This window comes from Neomonachus schauinslandi, chromosome 11, assembly GCF_002201575.2.
Source record: "Neomonachus schauinslandi chromosome 11, ASM220157v2, whole genome shotgun sequence".
Lineage (NCBI taxonomy): Eukaryota > Metazoa > Chordata > Mammalia > Carnivora > Phocidae > Neomonachus > Neomonachus schauinslandi.
In genome coordinates, this window is record NC_058413.1 from 96,665,176 (window position 1) to 96,686,025 (window position 20,850).

The 20,850-nt window shown below is 54.6% G+C and overlaps 1 protein-coding gene across 1 annotated transcript; it reads left to right on the forward strand.

Moving 5' to 3' along the window:
* The first annotated feature begins 261 nt into the window (after positions 1-261).
* On the forward strand, positions 262-20,505 carry SCN4B (sodium voltage-gated channel beta subunit 4). Its single transcript, XM_021696458.2, has 5 exons — positions 262-529; positions 8,275-8,447; positions 9,480-9,708; positions 12,613-12,742; positions 16,729-20,505. Exons 1-5 carry the CDS (start codon positions 469-471, stop codon positions 16,820-16,822), a joined length of 687 nt encoding a protein of 228 aa, XP_021552133.1. The 5' UTR covers positions 262-468; the 3' UTR covers positions 16,823-20,505.
* The last annotated feature ends 345 nt before the right edge of the window (positions 20,506-20,850 follow it).

Genomic DNA, 20,850 nt, shown 5'->3' on the forward strand with positions numbered 1-20,850 from the left:
GGCTGCGGGTGGCCCTGCAGTGCCAAGCCGCAGCCGCCCAGCCCGAGCTGGCGAGGGAGTGGGGTGCCCGGCCTGCTCCCGGGGCTCCCAGGGGCCGCTAGGCGGGGCGCGCCGTGCAGGGTGCGCAGCGGGCGGGGGCGCCCCGGGCTCCGCGGCGGCCCCCGCCCCTCCTGCGGCTGGAGCGCGTCCAGAGCAGAGGCGCAGCGCCGCTCTCCTCTGAGCTCGCTCGGCGGTCCTCCTCTCGCTCCTCCTTCTCCGGCCCGTGCCCTCCGCGGCCGCTCCGGCAGCCGGCTCCTCCTCTCCCTCCCTCCGCCGCCTCTTGCGCTCTCCCCGCTAACTTTCCCGAGCCCCGACCCGCGGCGCGGAGTTCCCCGCGGCTTCGCCGCCCACTGCAGACCGCGGGCTGCCAGCCGCTGCGCCCCGTACCCCATCCCCGCGCCCCTGGCGCGCTCCGGAGACAACGCGACCATGCCCGGGGCCGGGGGCCGAGGCGCAGCCCGGGCGAGATGGCTGGGCACCGGGCTTTTGGGTAAGGCAGCCCCGGCTTGACCCCTTCTCCTCCTTGTCCACCCGCCCCCGCCCCCGCCCGGGGAGGGGACACTTAGAAGAGAGGTGCCTCGGACCCGGTGGGCTTTGGAGTGCGGCATGGTGCCGGATGAGCACCGCGGCCACCAGGTTCTTGCCGGCCGCCCGGCTCGGACGGCGATGCTCCCTGGGGACCGCGCGCGTCCCCCGCCCCAGCGGTGGCAGCCCCGTGATTAGTTCTTCGCCGCCTCGGGCGCCTTCAGCTCCAGGCTTCTGGAGCTACCTCTCGGGCTGCAGCACGGGTCTCCCGGGTTCCGAGGTTTAGGCGTGCTGGGGGAGGGTGTCTGTGCCCTAGGTGGAGGGGACGCCAGGGGGTCGCCCGTGTGAGTGTTGGGATGGTGGTTTCTAACCCCTGCCCAGAGCTGTTTGCAACTTGGATGCTTGCTGCCCAGGCATCGGGCATGCACCGACTGGAGGGGGTGGGGAGGGGTGCGCGGGGGCGGAGGGGGTTCCCCTTCCTCCTGGCCCTTTTTCTGTTTCTCTCCTCTGCCCTCTATCTCCTCCAGTGCCCACTGTCTTCCCTGAGGCTCCACACCAAGGACTGGAGAGGGTTGGAGGGACTTGGAGGATGGCTCAAGCCCCCTTTTAGGAGGGATCTTGTCTCTCTTCTTACAAAGAGATTCCACGGGGAGGCCCTGTTTAACTTGCTCTCAGCTCTTCATTTTTGGGATGAATATGAAGACCGAGGAGATATATCCAGAGGCCACAGAAGGAGCAGAGTCTTAATATCTATTAATATGTACACGATGGTTTTGAGTGACGAGCTCCAAGAGATTAGAGAATAATATTAGTCCAGAATATAATCTCCTCAAAAACCGTAGCTGGATTTCAATGTAAACTAACTCCATCTCTGGCACCTGCGCCTCTTCCTGTTTATATTTGTCAGATTTGGCTTTTGGCAGCTCCCCTCTTCGGGCTGGGCACGTGATGTAGGCATTTGTGCTGCAAACAGGGGGACGGAGCTTATAAGGGCAGTCGCTGCTGTTTGTGCAAATGTAAATAAACCGTATGCAGACCCGCCACGTTGGCACATGGTAGCGGAGGGGATAGAGTGTTTCTCTCACTCAGGAGCCACTGATTTAATTACATGGCCACAGCTAGAGAGGGGACACTGGTGTTTTCTCCTGTCCTTTTGGCACAGAGGTGTGCTCGTTTCACAGTGACCTACTGAGGTTGGTGCCTCCTTGAGCTCTAAGGTGCCTCTTCATGGGGGCGGGCACAGTACGGCTGCACGCCCGCTCCCCCCATCCCATGTCTGATCAGCTCAGGTTCCCACTGTAACCATGGCTGGGGTAAGGGCTCACTGGGGACTTCACATGCAGGCAGTCATTAATCCAGCCCACTTATCAACACCTCTGGCTTCCCTTCTGCCTACTGCCCAGTTGGGTGGTGGGATGCCAGTGACTGGGCCATTAGAATATTCATAGAACCACAGTGGGAAACCACACTATACACTGGAGGAGGACTGTGGGCAGAGTCTTGGTACTTTTCTCCAGGGGGGAGCCCCCACCTCCTCCAAGGACTGCTCAGCTGGGTAGACCAGGGAGGAGCAGGAGCCCATTGGAGCAGGTTTGGACAAGTCCCTGAGCTACCCTCTGGGAGCCCAGGAAAAAGCAGAGTGATTTCTAGGTGGGAGACTTGCAGGCCCCAGAACTGGTCCTGCCTACACTGTTCCCTACCCCTCTGGTTTGCAGAGGGAATACCACCAGGGGTCCTCTTTGCACCTTGCCAGGAGGCCATTGCTGAGGCCGCCCAGGGGGCATTGCTTTGAGCTTGGGACACGGATGCCATCCTTGCTTCAGTCTGGTCGGGGAGATGCAGAGGCGACTGGTCAGCCAACTGGTAGCATCAGGGCTGGCAGGAAGTCTGGAAACCCAATATCACAGAGCTCCCCGAAGAATGAGGAACCAGGGTCCAGAGAGGGAAGGCGACTCGCCCAACATGGCCAATCGATGGTCAAGTGGGACAGAATCCAGGTCTCTTGGGCTCTGTCAGACGGACTTGCCTCCCAGTGGACTAAAGTCGGCTGAGAGGGAAGGTTAGCAGGATTGTGCAGATGAACTGAGGGAGGGGTGAGGCATGCAGGGATAGAGGCTTGGGGGCCCAGACAAATGTGGAGATTGGGCACAGAGCAGTAGGCTTCCAGGGGTCCTCCACCCCCCAGTCCCCTGGCCTCATGTCAAACTCAGTCTAACAGACTGAGACTACAGATTTCTCCTGACCTCCCAAGATACCCTCTCTTCAGTAGAGAAGAGTTTCCAAGGTTGCATTATTGCAGCTGAGGTTTCTGTGGGTGCCAGTCCCTTCCTGAGCTTGTAACTGGTAATATATCTGTCCTGCCCACCCCTTCCTTGTTCCCTGATTTGCTTAATTGCTGTGATCTGTGTTTAATTATCACTTGTGAGGGCGTCATGTTGCGCAACCCTCTTTCCCTTGGTATGTATTTATTAAGGGCTTGTCTAATGAGAACACAATTAAGGAGAGGGTGCTCAGACCGGCTCAGAGAAAAGGAAAGGAAAGGGGAGGTAAGGAGTTCATGAAGAAGAGGGTGGGAAAGGGGAAAACTGGGAGGAGGGGGATGTCCCACGTTTGAATCTGGCCCCGTGATTGGTTTTTTTCTGGAGATGTTGGCCTGTGGGGTATCCCAAAGCCCTTCTGCCTGTCCGCCCCCTGCTGGGATCTGTGTGAAAGGTAGACCCCGGGGCACAGATTCTCCCATCTCGCCCTCTTGCTGAGAGTGTGGGGATCCCTGCGTAAGCCAACGCACCCATTCTGTGGCCTGCAAGAGCAGGGCCAGGCACACCGTTTGGGCTTGTTGGCAAAGCTGGTTTTGTTGAGCATTCGGTAGTCTCTCAGGGGCATGCTTCTGTCTCAGCAAAGCTCCTGGGGGTGGGCAGGAAGTAGGCAGGTTGCCTAGGGAGAGGGAGCTGAAATCTTTCCTTTGTCTCTGGGCCCAGGGGCCTTGGCTGGCCCAGCCCTGCCTCCCACAGCCCCTAGAGCCTGCACCCCAGGAGGGGTCTTGTCCTGCGGCCTCGGCCCACTTTCTGCCTCTCAGCTCTAACTTTGAGCCTGTCTGACTCCCCCGGGGCCAGAGAGTATCAGCTTCCTTATTACAGTCAGCCTGTTTCCGTCTGCCATGCCAGGCAAGCCCTTGGAGCTAAACTTAGAGTCCGGGCCACCTTGCCCCTCTTTCCTCCCTCCCCTCAGCGTGTGTGTGTGTGTGTGTGTGTGTGTGTGTGTGTGTGTGACGGATCCCTGGATGTGGGAAAAGGTGGCAGACCACTTCCTGCCTTGACATTTGCCTTGGAATGTCTGCTGGGGCCCGAAGATTCTGGCTGGTGGGAATATTTAATAATAGGATTTGCACGTGCTGAGTACTTTTATTACTTTAGTAAAACTTGGGAGTGCCGAGTCAGTCCTCAGACAAACCCCCGAAGGGAGGATGGGAGGGGGGCGAAGGCTTCAGAGAGTTGCCAGCTAGCTGGTTAGGGCCTTTCAGCGAGCGAAGGCAAAGCTCTGGGGCTCAGGGTGGAATTCCACAGGATTCATGGGGACTTGTTCATCAATCTCATGATGCCAGAAAGAGGCCCCTAATCCCAGATACACACATGCACACACTGAAATTCTAAACAGTTGAAATTCTAAGCAGCTTCTTTACTCCAGGGAAATGGCATGGGAAGAATGACCTCCGTGAGGTGGTACAGGGTGGGAGTACAAAACGTGTGAATGGCCCGGAGACATTCTCAGCTGACACTGGTCATTAAGCAAGGAGTGCCCTGGTTACTTCCAGACCTGTGATGAAGGCCAGACCTGTCCCCCTCCCTCCTTCCAAACACCATCCTCCTCTACCTGCAGGGTGCCTCGGTCAGAGCATTGGGCTCACTGAAGCCCCTCTTGTGTTTTGTAGGCCCATGTTTTGGCTTTATACCAAGCTCAGGAGATAGGAAAGACAACCATCCTAGTTTGGGGGCATGCACGCAGGATGTGGCATCCCTGACTTTCCCAAGGTCAGCAGGCAGAGCGGGCCCGCTCCTGGCCTGGCCATCCTACTGAAGCTCTCCCCTGGGGGCCTCTAGTGGATCAACACCTGCCCTTGCTCCCTCTTGTCTCCCCAGCACAATCTCACAGATGAGAGAGCATGGGAAACGGGCCCCCGGGGCTTTCCTCTGCCCAAGCCTCTCAGACACTGTGGACAGGGCTTCCAGATTGCTGGGAGGATGTGCAGTGCAGAGGCCGGGCTTGCCCACCCTCTTTGATGCCTTAACTTGGGCAGGGCTCTGGACTTTTCCGTGAACGCCTCTGTGCCTTTCCTTTGTCCCCTCCAGGCTATGGTGAGAATTGGCAGTGTTTCACTGTGGGAGTCCTGAGTGTACTAGTTAAGTCATCCACACAGGCACACACTGATCAGGAGAAATGTGCATTGTCATGAGCTAGACCTTAAAGAAGTAGTCTGTCCTCTGTTCTGGACTGTTCTTTTGCTCTTTTTTTGCTTCTACCTATTTAAAGCAGTTTGAAAGATTTTACTTTTGATGTGTCTCTTTGGTGTTCTTGGATACCCCATTCTGGCTGGGGTCGGGGAGGTGATTTGACCCCTGACTTGAGTTCCCCAATCTGCCCCAAGATCCAGGTTCCTGGGCAAGGGGCGCCAGTGAGTGCTGGAGGCTGGAGCTATGGTGCTCCTTGGAGCTTGGGCCCCCAAGGGAGGCCTGTGGTTATCAGGAAGCTTCTCCTGGGGCCTTTCCTGTTATAGCTCCGTACTCTGTTCCTTCGTTTGGAGGAACAATGAGTGTGGGAAGCAGAGCTGGGGTCTCCTACATCATCTAGGCTGGAGGGTGGACTCTCCTGTCTGGCCCCTGTCCCTAGACCTCTGGGGGAGGTGTGCTGCAGGACAGGAACAGAGGTAAAAAGAAAGCCAGGAGTGCCAGGCAGAGCTAGCCTCGACAATGTGAATACGACTTATTCCGCTCACTGGGGGGGGTGTGGCCTTGAGCAAGTTAATTTCTCTGAGCCTCTGTCTTCATTTTGTACATTGAGGATAAAAATAATAATCACCTCACAGGATTAGTATGAGGATTAAGTGAGACAGTGTATATAAAATACCCGTCCTCTCTTAGAGGAAGTGCTCAGTCCCAGCTTCACCATTTACTCTGTGGCCCTGGGTGAGTTACTTAACCTCTCGGAGTCTCAGTTTCATCATCTGTAGGATGAGAAAAATTTACACCTACCTCTTGGTGTTCTAATAAAAGTTGGCGTTCGTATGTGTAAACTGTCTAGCGCAGTGATCCTCAAAGTGTTGCGCCTGACCCCAGCATTCCCTGGCAACTTTTGAAATGCAAGTTCCCAGGCTCTAGACCTACTGAATCAGAAACTCCAGAGGTAGGGCCAAGCTGTCTGTTGCCCTCCAGGTGGATCTAATGGTCTCTCAAATTGGAATGCCGCTCCTCTAGAACATTTCCTGGCACCTAAGAGCCCATCAGAGAGCGAGGGCTAACTTCTCAGCCCTGATGGGAACCTTGGTGGGCAAGTCCTGCTATATTAGGATGTAAGAGGATTTTTTTGCTTTGGGGTTTTGGAATGCTAGAAATGTTTCTTGTTGACCTTAGGCAAGTCACTTAACCTCTCTGTGCTTTGTTGTCTCATCGGCAATAGGGACCTATAATATTATGTCACTCAGAGGATGGGGGTGAGGATCAAATGGGCCTATCAGCTATTATGGACGTGGCAGGGGTCATGATGGAACATTGGGTGTTCTTTCGGACTTTTCGAGGTAAGAGCGCTCCACTTTGCCTTCAGAAGCTAGGGTGATGTGAAGAAGCTGAGAGGAGCCCCAAGGGCAAGAAGCAGGGAAGCCAGCTCTCCTCAGAGCCTTCTCTGTCATTTAAAAAGCATTGCTTAGGGGAGCAAAGCAAGAGGAAACTGGTTAGGGGCCATGAAGGGATCAAGGTAGACAAAAGAAGTCCTTCCTTGGGGGTGAGGATGGGAGAAAGAGCAAGGTTGTTGACCTTTAAAGCATAGATGACCCTGGCTGTCTTGGGAACACCAATTCTGGGGACTGCCTGCAGAGCCGAGAGCAGGCCTGGGCTGAGAGGGGGGTCTCGGGGGGCCCGGCCAGCACACCTAGTCAGCGCAAGCGAGTCTCTTGTAGTCCTGTCTCTACCGTGGGCATCAGTCTGGGGCCTCTGGCACTGGCATTCTGGGAACGTCTGGCTGGAGGTGCAAGTAGCTGAGAGCAGGTGCAGTCTGGGAGGAAACATCAGGGAAACTTTGGGACAGGAATTAGTGCAGCCACATGGCTGCTCTCAACTGCCCACCAGCTCTTGAGTCAGACCTGGGTTCGGATTTCAAGAACCCCTGGAAGTTGTACAACTTTGGGCAAGGCATTTTGCTCTTCCGAGCCTCACGTTTTCCATCTGTAAAATGTAGGATTAAAAATACCCATCTTACAGGTGTGCGGGGGGAATGAAATGGGATTACCCACTTGCAGCCCGTGGCAAGTGGGCCCAGTAAGGGGATCACTGGGAACCTGAGTAGGACTCTCTCTGAGACCTCAGGTGCCCCTTTCACCTCAGGGCAAGGACATCACGTAGGCTTCTTATTCTGACGCCCCTCCTGCCCTCCACCTTGAGGTACATTGGGGTCTCCTCCAGGACTCTGTAGGACAGGAGAAGGGCCAGGGTCCCTTACAAGGATTCATGGGGGGGGGGTCCCAGAGGCCAGGAGTGGAGACTGATGGTTTCCACTTGCCCAAGCGGTGGGGGTGGTATTGACATTCTGGGAAGCGGGTGCCAGGGCAGTGGTGGGGTGGGGGTGCGGGTAGGGAAGGGGAAGAGCTGGGGAGGGGGGCGGAGGGCGCTCGAGGAACGTTCCCAGGACTTGGGCCGGAGAGGGGCTGCGGGGTGTGGGGGCGGGGCGGGAGGGGCCAGCGGTCCTGCGCCCTCTCCATGCCGCCCCTGCTCTCGAGCGTCCCTGTGGTAGGGAATCGGTCTCCGCCGGTGTCTCCCGCCCTCCCTCCCACTTTCTCTCCTGAGATCGCGCTCGCCGCCGCCCGGTGCCGCCCCGTCCCATCCCGGCCTGGGCTCCCTCCTGGTCCCAGGGTCGCGGCCGGTGGCCAGAGGGCGTGGGACCCGGCCGGCCAGGCACGGTTGGGCGGGAGGTGGCCCTCCGCTTCTCCGCCCCTTGGGGCCGGTGGGAGGCCGCGGTGCAGTGTGGCGGCTGCGTTTGCCCATTTTCTCTTCACCGCGAGGGACCTGGCTCCAGCCTCCCCCCCCCCCATCCGGGAAACGTACCGGGGGGCCGCGCACCGTCCTAGGGGAAACTCCCACTGCAAACAGGCAGAGCCCGTCCCGCACTTGGGGGGGGTGCGGGATGGCACTTGCGGCGACTGCGCCCGCGGGGTAGGGGCGCGGCCAGGCGGCAAGGGCCTCGTTTTCCTGGGTTGGGGTGACCTCTGGTGGTTATTCGGAGTGCCACATGGGCAGCTCCCCGGCCCAGGCCAAGGGGAGAAATGAGTAAGGGCTGGTGGCTCAGGCAGTGTTCATTGAAGAGAACAGTCCTCCCAAGTTGATACACAGGGTGACAGCGACCTCCCTGCCTGGCCACCACTCCTCCCTGCCCGAGTGTCCTCTTCCAGAGCTCCAGGCTGGAGATTCCGGTAGGGTTTTCTTAAGGGAGGTGGCGACTGTCACACAGGTCTCTTCCTGCTCCCGGTGTCCCTGTCGCTGGAGGTGTCTGTGGGAAAGGCCACCACCATCTACGCTGTCAATGGCACGGAGATCCTGCTGCCCTGCACCTTCTCCAGCTGCTTTGGCTTCCAAGACCTCCACTTCTGGTGGTCCTACAACACCAGTGATACATTCAGGACTGTAAGTAGTGGGGGAAGGGACAGGACAGCTCAGACTATCCTCCCTTCCCTAGCACCTTGCCCCTGCCTCTGCCTCCCTTTCCCCTGCTCTGGTCCCTTCGGGACTGACCTCGCTGTGATGGTCCCCGGAATCTACCTTTTGTCATCCTTTCTCCTAGCATTCTTTCCAGAGCCTGTCCAGAAGGATCTAAGTGGGAGGGATGCTTAGATGGTGTTGCCAGAATTCGGGGCTTGTTGGAATTCTTGGCTAGAGTTCTTTGTCTGGTCTGAAGAAATGCCTGAACTTGGATTGCTTGTGTAAAAATAATTTAATTTAAAAAACGGGAGTGAAAGACCCTTGGAAGGCTTGGAGAAAAGAAATGAGAAGAGTTCAAATGGGAGAAGGGCTGGGGACCTGGCCCTAGAAAGAAAGGAGAGGAAGCTAGGGAAGAGAAAGCTCTTCTGCAGGAGCTTCGGCAGGGCTGTGGGCTGGAGGTGGGGATGGACAGGTCAACAGGTGTTTAGTGAGTACTCACTGTGCAGTCTCGTAGGGGACCCGAAGTGTACATAAGGAAGCCACAAGAGACCAACTCTGGATGTGATTAAACACTGGGCTCAGGGCCGTTGGTAGACAGTGCTGTAGGATTGATCCAGGTCTTGACGGAGGGCCAGAATTCAGATGGACAGGGGACAAGTTGTCAGCAAAGGCTGTGGGTGGTGGTGGTGGTGGTGACAGAGGGAAATGAGAGTGGTAATTGCTGGAGCCATGATGTAAAAGGCTTTTATGAAGAAAGAGATAAAAGCTGTGCTACGTTCCAGGGGGATCTTAATGATAGAAAATGGGTTTAGCTTGAAGCAAGCGAAATTCAGGTTAGACAGGCAGTCAGCGCTATCGGTACTGGAAGGAAACCAAGTGGGGGGAGCACGTCTGGCTGTAGGCTCTCTCTGGACCTGGACAGGGAGGCACCCAAGGACTGGGCTGGAGTGATGTTGTGACCCTTGAGGACCCTGATTCTTTCTTGGCCACCTCTTCCACACCCCCTTCCCCCCATAGCTCATAGACGGGACGGTGAAGAATGAAAAGTCTGACCCTAAGGTGAAGTTCAAAAATGACGATCGCATCACTCTGGAGGGCTCCACTAAGGAGAAGATGAACAACATTTCCATTCTACTGAGGAACCTGGAATTCAGCGACACAGGCAAATACACCTGTCATGTGCAGAACCCCAAGGAGAATAATTTTCAGCACCAGGCCACCATCTTCCTCCAAGTCGTTGATAAATGTAAGCAGTGGTGGCTGGGACGAGGGCAGTGGAGTGGGAAGCACGGCGGGGTACCCCACTCAGTGGGGTCAAATGACATTTCAGCCCAGCCGCATGGGTGTTTTCTTTTGCTTTATGCTTTCAAAAGTTACTGGAGTCACATTTGGAAGCTCAGATAACATAGCTCCAATACCTATTCTGCCACTGAATAGCTTATGATACACACTTAGCCCCTCTGAGCCTGGTTTTCCTCATCTGCAAAATCTGCATCATCCTAGGGTGCTCGCGAGAAGTAGGGACGGGACATAGGATGGTTCGTGGTGGGAAAGTTCTCTGTGTGTGCTGATGATTACTACTCTTGTGTATCCCCCTCACAACTGTTGATCGAATGCCTGGCATCACACCAAAAGTGACATGAATGATCCCCAGTGTTCTTCCTTGAGGAATTTACAGTCCAGGGTAGGACAGAAGACAGGTAAACAGAGGACTGACAGAGGGACAGAGCACGTAAAGCCACAGGCAACTGAGATTGGTAAGAGTGGCCACTCCCCTCTGGAGCTTAAACCCCCGCTGGGGATTGCCGTCGGCCACAGGTGGGACAGGGGGGCATGAAGAAGCCTGTGGGGAGCAGCCAGGTGGTCACATGACCCCCGACACTAGAGGTGGTTAGAGAAGAGGCTGGAGGTGTTATGCTGGGCTTCCTGGACGGGGAGCCTGGAAGGCTAAGGAAGCACAGAAGTAGAGAAAAAAGGAAGGACCTGCTCTAGGGTCCTGCTTGTGTGGCATTTCTTGCTTGCCTGGGGGCTCACTGCTCTCCTGGATGAAGTGGGGTCCTTGGAGAGAGAGATGCCCATGAGTTCACTGTTAGCTGTGCCGAGGGCGGAGCTGGAGGCCATCCAGGCAGCTCGCTCTGAGCCTGGAGCCATCTGAGTCTAGGCTGTGTATGGCGTCCCCTCTTCCTCTCTGTCTGGATGTCGTCTCACTTCATGCTCAGCCTTTGCAGGGGGGGAAGAGGAGGGCAAGAGAACCAACATTTATGGAGCATTTTGGGGTGCCAGGCACTGAGTTAGGCGCTGTACCTTACCTTCGCACCTTTGTCCCTCACACGTCCCTTTGAAGGGATCTTTTCTCCATTTTTATAGATTCCTTCATTCATCTAGCCAACAAATATTTGTTGAGCACCTACTTATGTGGCACCTACTAGGTCTATGAACAAGGTAGACAAATTCCTGCCCTTATGGAGATTTCCTTCTCATCAGGGGAGATATGCAGTAAAGAAAATAAAGAAGAAAATGATGTTGTATAAGAGAACATGGCTGGTGTTGTAGGGAAAAAACAAAATGGGGAGGGAGAAAGGGGTGCTAACAGTGTCATAGGAAGGCCTCAATGAAAAGGTGACCTAGAATAAGGACATTTGAGGGAGCAATGAAGATGTCTTTGGGTAGATAGTCCAGGCAGAGGGAATAGCAAGTGCAAAGGCCCTGAGGCAGATACTTGAACATCAGTGAGGCCAGTGTGGCTGGAGCAGAGCAAATAGCAAGAAATGAGTCAGGTTAAGCCATGTTGTGTGGGGCCTTGTTAGCCTAAGTAGATGGGAGCTACTGAAGAGCTCTGAGCAGAAGAGTTAACCCAGAACAGGCTCTCTGCGGGGCCAAGAATAGACGATGAAATGAGGAGTCCAGTTAGGAGGCTCCTACAAACATCCAGGCCAGGATGTCTTGAGCCAGTGTGGTACTGAGAGGTCAGATTCTGGAATTTTTAAGTTAGGGCCATTAGGATTCTCAGGTGGATTGAATGTGGTGTTTGGAGAAGGAAGGGGTCAAGGATGACTCTAAGGATTTTGGTCAGAACAGCTGGAAGGATGGAGTTTTCTCAACAGAGGTGGGGAGACGGTGAGTGGAGCAGGTTCTGGAAGTCAGCTCAGTTTTCTGATGAGGAAACTGAGGGAGAAGGTTTAAGTGGCCAGTTCAAGGTTACCAGCTCATTAGTGACTTCTGAGATCCTGTAGTTAAAATCCAGACGCCCTGACTCCAAAGTCTTCCTGCCACATAAAAGTTGTTATAGGGAGATTCTTGATTTTTCCTGCGTGGACAAAGGAGGCCCAGAAAGAGGCAATGACATTTTTTTAAAAAAACATTTTCCATCACTTTTAAGTTTGAAAGCTTTTTTTATTTTTTTTTTAGGATTTTATTCATTTATTTGACAGAGAGAGAGAGAGAGCGAGAGAGGGAACACAAGAAGGGGGAGTGGGAGAGGGAGAAGCAGGCTTCCCGCCGAGCAGGGAGCCCGATGCGGGGCTCGATCCCAGGACCCTGGGATCATGACCTGAGCGAAGGCAGACGCCCAATGACTGAACCACCCAGGCACCCCAAGAGGCAATGAAATTTTTTTTTTTTTTTAAAGATTTTATTTATTTATTTGAGAGAGAGAATGAGAGACAGCACAAGAGGGAAGAGGGTCAGAGGGAGAAGCAGACCCCCCGCCGAGCAGGGAGCCCGATGCGGGACTCGATCCCGGGACTCCAGGATCATGACCTGAGCCAAAGGCAGTCGCTTAACCAACTGAGCCACCCAGGCGCCCGAGGCAATGAAATTTTTAATGTGGCAGTTTGGGTGGCCAAGTCAAACTGTTAAGGGCCCTGAGTCTGAATTATTCCAGAACTGTGTGTGTGTCTGTGGGAGGGTATGTGTGTGGAGGGGGTGGGGGAAGGAACCTCTTTGTGTTGTGCCTTATCCTGGTAGATGCCATGTTCCAGCTTCTGCTTCCTGCTGCAAGGCCTGGGGAGGGCTGGGGGCTGGGTGGGAGTGGGCACATCCCAGATGCCAGGGTTGGAGGGCTGTAGCCATCGGGCTGCTGTCGTGCTAGGCTCCAGGCGTCTCCTGCTCCCCTCGCCCACCCCCTTCTCTCCCTGCTCTGGCCATACAGTGGAAGAAGTGGACAACACGGTGACCCTCATCATCCTGGGAGTCGTGGGTGGGGTCATTGGGCTCCTCATCCTCATCCTGCTGGTCAAGAAGTTCATTGCCTTCATCATCAAGAAGACTCAGGAGAAGAAGTGAGTTGACTCCATTGCACGCTCCTGTCCTCCCACCGGCCCACCACCCACTCCCATCTTGTGTTGTGGGTGCTCCCAACATCATCTTATTCCACCGTCATCTGCCCCCATCTGCCTTCATCCTTCCATTGTCCCCTCATCCCATCCTCTCTTCCCACTCCTACCACTCTTTCCTGTCTCCCAGCCCTTCTTCCTCTCCCTCCTAGTATGTATTTATTGAGCACACCAAGTTCCCTGAGTATATGAACTTGCTCTTCCTTATCCTGCTTCCTAATCCATCCCATTAGCTTCTCTCTTTCCATTTGTACCTCCCCAACCTAAGTCCTACCAAGGGATTTAGATGCCTTGTTTTTTTCATCATAGAAAAGACAAGATTCCATGTACAGAAACTCTAAAATGGGAAGACCCTTCTAGAGAGGTGGGAGTCTTACTGTGAGATTCTGGAAGTTCACCTGGGGGAGACTAAAAAAAACCTAAAAAGGCTGATAGGGGCTCCCCAGAAGCCCCAGGGACAGCTCAGGTTTGAGATAGACATCTCTAAGGGGAAGGGGAGGGAAGACGGGGAGGTAGAGAGAGTACTCGCTCCAGGCCCAGAATTGCCAGAACTGTGTCAGGCTCCAGAGAAGCAGGAGTGAATGTAAAAAGGTATTTGGACGTTGTATTTTTTTTTTAAAGATTTTATTTATTTATTTGAGAGAGAGAGAGAGAGAGAGAGAGAGAGAGAGCACGCATGAGTTGGGGGAAGGGCAGAGAGAGGGAGAAGCAGACTCCCTGCTGAGCAGGGAACCCAATTCGGGGCTTGATCCCAGGACCCCAGGTCAGTCTGCATTCCACCTGAGCCAAAGGCAGACGCTTAATGGACTGAGCCACCCAGGCGCCCCTGGAAGTTGTATTATCAGCAAGAAAGATGAAAGGAGGCATTGGAGCCAAGAGGGGGACAGCGGCAAGGAGATTCAAGGGGGAAGGGATGCTGCTCTGTTTCTGTTCCCATCATTCTGCTTTGTTGAGAAGAGGGAATTAGGCTGGAAAGGACAGAAATTGTGCTGGTAAGAGGGGAGGGAAGCTGAAAGCAGGGGGATATTAAGGGGACGGCACGGGGAGTCGAGAGTGGGAGGCATTGGCTGAGATGAAGAATTCTGGGATTGTCTCCCTGCATCGTGGCCAGGGTTTTGGATATTTTGAGAGGGGCCAGGGGCATGGAGTTAGACCAAATTCTCTTTTTAACAACCAGTTTTGCTATTGATGGTTAGCAAAATTGGAGAGCAGATTATTCAACCTGTGGTTTAAAAACACCTAGAAAAGAGGGCGCCTGGGTGGCTCAGTTGGTTAAGCGACTGCCTTCGGCTCAGGTCATGGTCCTGGAGTCCCTGGATCGAGTCCCGCATCGGGCTCCCTGATGGCGAGGAGCCTGCTTCTCCCTCTGACCCTCCCCCCTCTCATGTACTCTCTCTCATTCTCACTCTCTCAAATAAATAAATAAATCTTTAAAAAAAAAAAAATAAAAATAAAAAAAATAAAAACACCTAGAAAAGAAAACAGTGATCCTCGGGAGCCACCATGGGCTCATCAAGGACAAGGCAGACCAAACGTTTTCTTGCTAGGGCACTGGTGGATCAGGAGATGGCTACGGATGATAACACTTCTTGTCATTCATCGAATGCCTACCATGTGTTAGGTACTCTGCCAGGTATTTATATGATAGCCACAATTTTTATTTTACAGTTGAGCAAGGTGAGGCTCAGAGTGGTGACGTGGCTTGCCCAAGGCCACACAGCTAGAAAGTGATAGACCTGAGATTTGCATCCTGACTTGTTTGGCTTCAAAGCTTTAACCACTTTCACCATACCCTACTGATTCGGGGAGTATATCCAGAGTTCATTCATTCCTTCTTTCATTTGATGGCTTTTTTTGAGGTAGGTGTGCAAGGAACTGTACCAGGTGCTGTAGGAAATTCTGGAAGGAATGAGATTCTGCCCTTAAGTAAAGAAGACAGGGTGTGTATGCAAATAAATGTAAGACAAGGTAGAGAGGATGGGTGCCAGCAAAGAGGTGCAATAGAATGCTCCAGGGGTTCCAAAGAAGGTGGAACACTGGGGAAGGGTTTTTGGCCAAAGGACGTTTGTGGTAGGCCTTGCAAGATGGATCTAATGTAAGCCCTGGGGAGGGTGAGGAGAAGGGCACTGCAGAACTGTTGAGAACAGAGGCAGAGAGTCTAGGAAGAGACATGTGTCTGGAGAACAAGGTGTTTTGTTGGTCGCGAGAGTAGGGGGAGCGGTGGCGGGGAAGGAGAGAACAGGCCTGCAGAGGGCATTGGGGGGAGATCCCTGGGGAGCTGGGAGTCCAGGTTGAGATTGGCTTTCTTCCTGGGTGCAGTGGAGCTCTCGAGGGCTTTCAGGACCTGGCATGATCAGAGGGCTTTGGAAGAAAGAGTCTGGCCTTGGTGAGCACAGGGACTGGGTAGGGGGAGGCTGGAGGTGGGAGACAGACCACAGGGAAGCCTGAGAGGGGTCGTCTGAGCACGAGGAAAGCCCGCATGAACAGCAGAGATCGGGTGGCTTCCCGAAAAGAAGGGAGGTGTTGGACAGCATCTCAGGATCAGTTCTGGATTTCCACGCGTGGGGGCAGTTCCCTTTGTCTGAAATGTCTCCTCCCTCCTCTCCTGTTCATCTTTGTCGGTCTCAACTTCTGTGACATGTCCGAAGAACCCTCCCTGATCCCTAGAAGGCGGCTTCCTAGGTGGATCCCTCCTTGGTAAACCCTTCATCCTATCATTTATCACATTGTATTGTGGTTACTTATTTAATGTCACATTCTCTGGAAGACTGTAAATTTTCTGAGAGCAGGGAGTCTTCTAGTCTGACACAGTGCTTGGTACCCAGCAGATTCTCAGTAAAGAAATATGGAGTGCTTGGGAGCAGAATTAGGTGGATAGGAACTGTCTGGTTTGACTATACCTTAGGTATAGAGATCGATCGATCGATCGATCGATCGATAGATCCATCTGAATAGAGGTCTTTAGTGGTATGCCACAGGGCTCTGCTTATTCACTGTTACTAAGATTTGAATTACGCCAGGAATGATATCAGGTTTTCAGGAACCTAGTGACTATGTTGGAGAGCAAAACTGGGATCTAGGAGGAGCTCAAAGGCTGGAGCTATGGACTAAATTGTGCAAGACAAAATCGATGAGGACAAAATAGTAAGTCCTTCCTGAAGGCCTCAAAGTCGGCTACACAAGTCCAGGGTGAGGCTGAGATAGTTTAGCCACAGCGACCGTGAAACAGGCTCGGAAGTTTTCCTGAGCGGAAAGCTCGGAGTGATGTAGCCCCGGAGAGCCCTGCACAGCGTGGGCGCTGGCGGTGAGGTGGGCCATACTCACTCTGGAGCCAGGGTGGTGAACCTCCCCGGGGGGGTGTCTTCCCACGTAACCATCCCTCCTTCCTGCTGCTGTCTCCCCTGTCCCATCCCACCCTGCCCACACCTGCCTTCCTTGCTGCCAGATCCTCTGTCGGGAGCACTCTCCTCCCTCCTGTCACAGCCACCCCAGAGAGGAGGGGCCTGCCGGGGTCTGGGGGAGGAGCTCTTTGCCCTTGCGCGCACTGCGGCCCGCACCCTTCCCCCTGGGTTGGCATGGCCTGGGAATTAACCTGGTTTGGCTTCCCCTGAGCACTGATCCCTGCGACTAGCACCTGGTTGGTGCCCTTGCCTTCCACCACGCTGGGACGACTAGGTGATGATGGGTCTCACTGGGTCCTGTCTGCGTGCCAGGCACTGCTCTCAGTGCTCACTGATGCCTCACGGCACCCCCACGAAGAAGGTGTCATCGTCACATCCATTTTATAGATGAGGAAGCCGAGGCCCAGAGAGGTTGGGTGACTTGACCTCTTGCCACCTTTGGGAGAGGGCGCGGGGCTGGCCGCGGGGCCCAGGCTCCTGTCCACAGCCGACCCCTTACTCTGGCCCCTCTCCTCCTCTCTCCCTCTCCAGGAAGGAGTGCCTCGTGAGTTCCTCAGGGAATGATAACACAGAGAATGGATTGCCTGGCTCTAAGGCGGAAGAGAAACCACCAACCAAAGTGTGAGCCCCCGCTGGGGGCCAAGCAGCCGCCCGGGCCTCACTTGCTGATGATGAACTGATGCTTGAGCCACGTCCATGAACCCACGTGCCTGAGACACCTGCTGCTTGGCTCCAACTGTAGTCTTTCTGGGGAGAAACTGGGGTCCTGCCCAGCCTGCCCACCCCCTCCCAGCCAGGGCTCCCCAGGGATGAGGGCTGGCCAGGGGAGGGGGCCTGTGGAGAGTTCAGGAAAGGAAAGGAGGGCTGGGTGGTGTGGAGGGTGGGTCCCCTAATACATGGGGTACCTGGGGTCTTCTTTAGTCTCCTCACCCTGTATGAGCAATACCTTGGTTTTCCTCCAGATTTCTCTTTAAGAGAGGCTTGGGGGGATCAGCGAGGCCTGCCCTAATAGCTGGACCCCAGTGAATAATAGTGTGGAGATCTAACCCTTTTGGTGGTGGATGTGGCCTAGAGGACTCTGTACAGGATCCGGGGTGGGAGCCTGCTGGAGGGGGCCCTATAGTGAGAGGCTTTGATGGATACCTGATCCCCCAGGTCCTTCTAGTAAGGCGCTTCCCCCCCCCCCGCCACAAGGTGTCTGGCAGCTTCCACCCCCTCTCCACCCCCCAGACCCCCTGCCCCCCCACCCCCTGCTGCCTGGAGTCTGTGAACCCTCCCAACTAGGGCTGGCTACTTTGGTCTTGGGGTCTCGGCCCCCCTAGCCTGCTCCTCTGATCTCTGAGTTCCTGAGGGGCTCGTGAGGAGGACCCTCCAGCCTTCCTGGAGCACTGGGGCACTGCATATGCCTTTCCTAGCATTTCTCCTTGGGGAACCAGGACCGCAGAGGTGGGCGAGCCCATGACCAGGGTCTCTTGGCCCCTGGGATGCCCACCCCAGCCCCGCCAGCGCTGGCTGCCCCTTCTCCTCGGCATGGCCGGCCCATTGCCGCCCCTGGGAACTCCTGAGCTTGCCTCTTTCCCTGATGCAGCAGGGGGCGTCATCTTGCTTGAGGTGTTGTACCCTCAAACCCTCCCCTCCCTTGGGTTCATGCCTCCTGTACCCATGCTCTTCCATCATACCTTCTCCCCTGGCCCAGGGTTGTTCACCTCCAACCCGGGGTCAAGGGCTTGCTTTCACCTCAGGGATCCTCCTGCTTCAGAAGAGGGGGCCCTTGGGTTTTCTGGCTGCTTCCTGTTCATCTGTGTCACCCCCCCACCCCCGGGGTTGGGGAGGAGCAGGGAGAGGGTGCTCAGTCTTCCTTTGCTTTCCTGAGAACTGGTTTGCACACCCCTGTGTGGGGCTGGACTGTGCCTTAGCTCCTCGTGTCCTGGCTCATCCCCTCCGTCCCCTCTCCAGCTTGTGTATGACGGCCAACCCTGGTGTGCCACTCCGAGGGGTCCCCGACCTGCCTCCCCCCAAGGCCATGCTGGGGACCAGGGAGCTGGGGTGGTGCCGCCCATGGCCCCCTGGACAGTGATGGAATCTTGGAGCTGTTGGGCTCCCTGATAGGGAATGCGGTGGTGGTGTCCCCGGCGGGACGGGAGGGATGAAGTGAGCCGTGCAGTGATAACAGAGGCCTCCACCATCTGCTCCTGCTGGCTTTCTCTCTGACACTCTGTCCTCTGGGCCTGGGACGGATGGGAGGGCAGTAGCCCCCTTTCCCAGAGGTTATGGGGACTGCCTCAGGATTCTCCTTGTCAAAAAGTGGCTGCAGGCTTCCCGCAGGGGCAGTAGCTCCTGCAGGTGCCTGGCTGAGGCCCTCAACCCTCCTGATGGGTTCGCAGGGTCCCACCCTGATCTGCCTCCAGGGCTCCCATCCTTGTCCCCCCCCAGAACCTTAGGCTCAGGCGCAGATTTTCCCGGTTTGGGAGCAGACATACTGGAGCTACCAGCCATTTGAAAAACTTCTTGTGGCTACCTTCATGAAAACTGCTTTCTTCCCCCTTTCCCAGTGCTAACATTTGAACGAGCTGAATCGCCTGGACTCCTCTTACTCTCTTCAGAGGAGGCCAGGGCGTACAGAGCAGGGGGGCGGTGGGGGAAGAGCATCATCCTCTCCACTCCTGGGTCTACTGTGGACTGATAGGTGGGTCATGCATCTTCTCTGGGCTCAGCTTTTCCCATCTATAAAGTGGGTGTAATCATACGTACCTACTTCCCAGGATTGTTGTGGGGCTTGGCAAGTTTTTGTTTAAAAAAATCTTTTTGGCTCGGAAAGGGATCTAGGAGGCCAGGCATTATAATTGGAGGAATTGTTCCAAGTCTGTCCTGTCCTCACCTCTGTGTCCCATCCCTAGGAGACACACACACAACTCACACACATGCACACGCACGCATGCACTTTCTCTTTCTCACTCACTCTTGCTCTCTCTTTCTCTTCCCACTCCTCCCCCTTGGAATTATTTTAGTCTTTGTAATATTAGAAACCTTGGCTCTGATGCTTAAAGCTTCTTATCCATGGCTTTTGTTTGGGAGTTTTCAATAGAGGTGGCATAATAGGGACTGTAGGGGGACATTTTTGGTGGTCCCAATGCCTGGGGGCCCTATGGTCATTTAGTGAGTGCTCAAGAATGCTCAGTTTTATCCCCACAACAGAGAATTGTTCTCCCCAGAGCTGGGTTGATACCCACGGAGGAACACTGGCATAGATTTGCAATAGAATGTCTATGGGCAAAGCCATCTTCTCAGGAAAAGCGTCAGTGGGCGCAGATCTCTGGGGGCTGGTGAGGGTGTTTCCAGGGCTTGTGGGTTAGAGAGAGCCATTTACAGAATTGATCTTGGGAGCCCTGCAGGCATGCAGCTGTGCTGACAGTAAAGTCAGGGAGACCAAAGACAGAGTCTTTCCCAGCTCCCCATCTTTGACCTTGAAATGGGACCTCAGCATTCCAGGCCTTGAGTTTCTCCCTGGGTAGGAATTGAGCAAAAGGCCATCAGAATGAACCCGTAAGGCTAGAGTGGTCTGGGAGAGGGGCTGATGGAGCTCAGGCTTTTCCTACCTGGCTGGGTGACCAGGAGGTGAAGTGAGGGGTGTGACAGCGTGCCCCAGAGATGGTGGCAGGTGAGGGTGTGCGTGTGGAGGTGCATGCCTGCGGTCTGGGGGACTGTGCCTGGAAGCGGGGATGTATGGAGGTACGTGTGCCTGAGATGGGGGAGACTTGGCACATTTGGGGAGCCATCTTCCCTGGCCTGAGCAATACCTGTTGGGACACCAGGAGCCTGAGAAAGGATAAGAGACTGAGGGGAAGACCAGCCATGCTCTTCGGTTCCATGACTCCATGACTCCCTCCCACTGTTATGGACAGCTGCCAGGAGTGCTGGGGGAGGGAGGGCCGGGAGGGGAACATCTCGAGAAAACCCTACTTGCTTCACCTTACTGTGTCCCAGGTTGGAGTCCCTCCCCTCCCACCTCCCACCTGATATTCAGAGCTTTTGACTATCTTATGCACGGTTTATTCCTCTGGCTTGGATGACAATACCCATAGTCATTTTTTTTTTTTATATATAACTATAGATCAAAACAATGCAGCGATATGTCTGGGAGGCCTCTGTTCCATGGGTGCCTCTGGGAGGCACAGATATGCACACCCCCAGCAATGACCTGTGTTCAAGCACAGAATGAATGTGATCAACTATCTTGCCTTTATAACACGTTTGGCATTGTAGAATTTTATTTAGCTTTGCCTGGGATGAAATAAAAATTATGTTTAATAGAAATGGCTTGGGTTTTCCATCTTTGGCTTATTGGGAGTTGGGTTCCGGTTTTATTACTTGCCAGCTATGACTGGGACAAGTTCCTTTACTTCCTTGAGCCCCAGTCTCCTTGTCTAAAATGTTACCTACCTAGGTAGGATCACACATGGAAAACGTTGAAGAATGTGTGGCATGTTTCCAGGTATTCAAGTATATTAGTGCTGACCCCTTCTCTGGAGAAGTTGGAAAGCTGGCCCTTGAATACTGGAGTCATTGCCAGGGCCCTCCCTGGACAGCTGACCTTGGTAATGATCCTGGTACCACCAAATGCCATCGCATCCCATTCCCCGGGGCCCCCTGCCC

Excerpts from the sequence above, each read along its gene's own strand:
- SCN4B (XM_021696458.2), top strand. The coding sequence starts at position 469 with ATGCCCGGGGCCGGGGGCCGAGGCGCAGCCCGGGCGAGATGGCTGGGC. Across the intron at positions 530-8,274 it reads GCTGGGCACCGGGCTTTTGG|GTCTCTTCCTGCTCCCGGTG; the intron begins GTAAGGCAGCCC and ends ACTGTCACACAG. Across the intron at positions 12,743-16,728 it reads AAGAAGACTCAGGAGAAGAA|GAAGGAGTGCCTCGTGAGTT; the intron begins GTGAGTTGACTC and ends CTCCCTCTCCAG.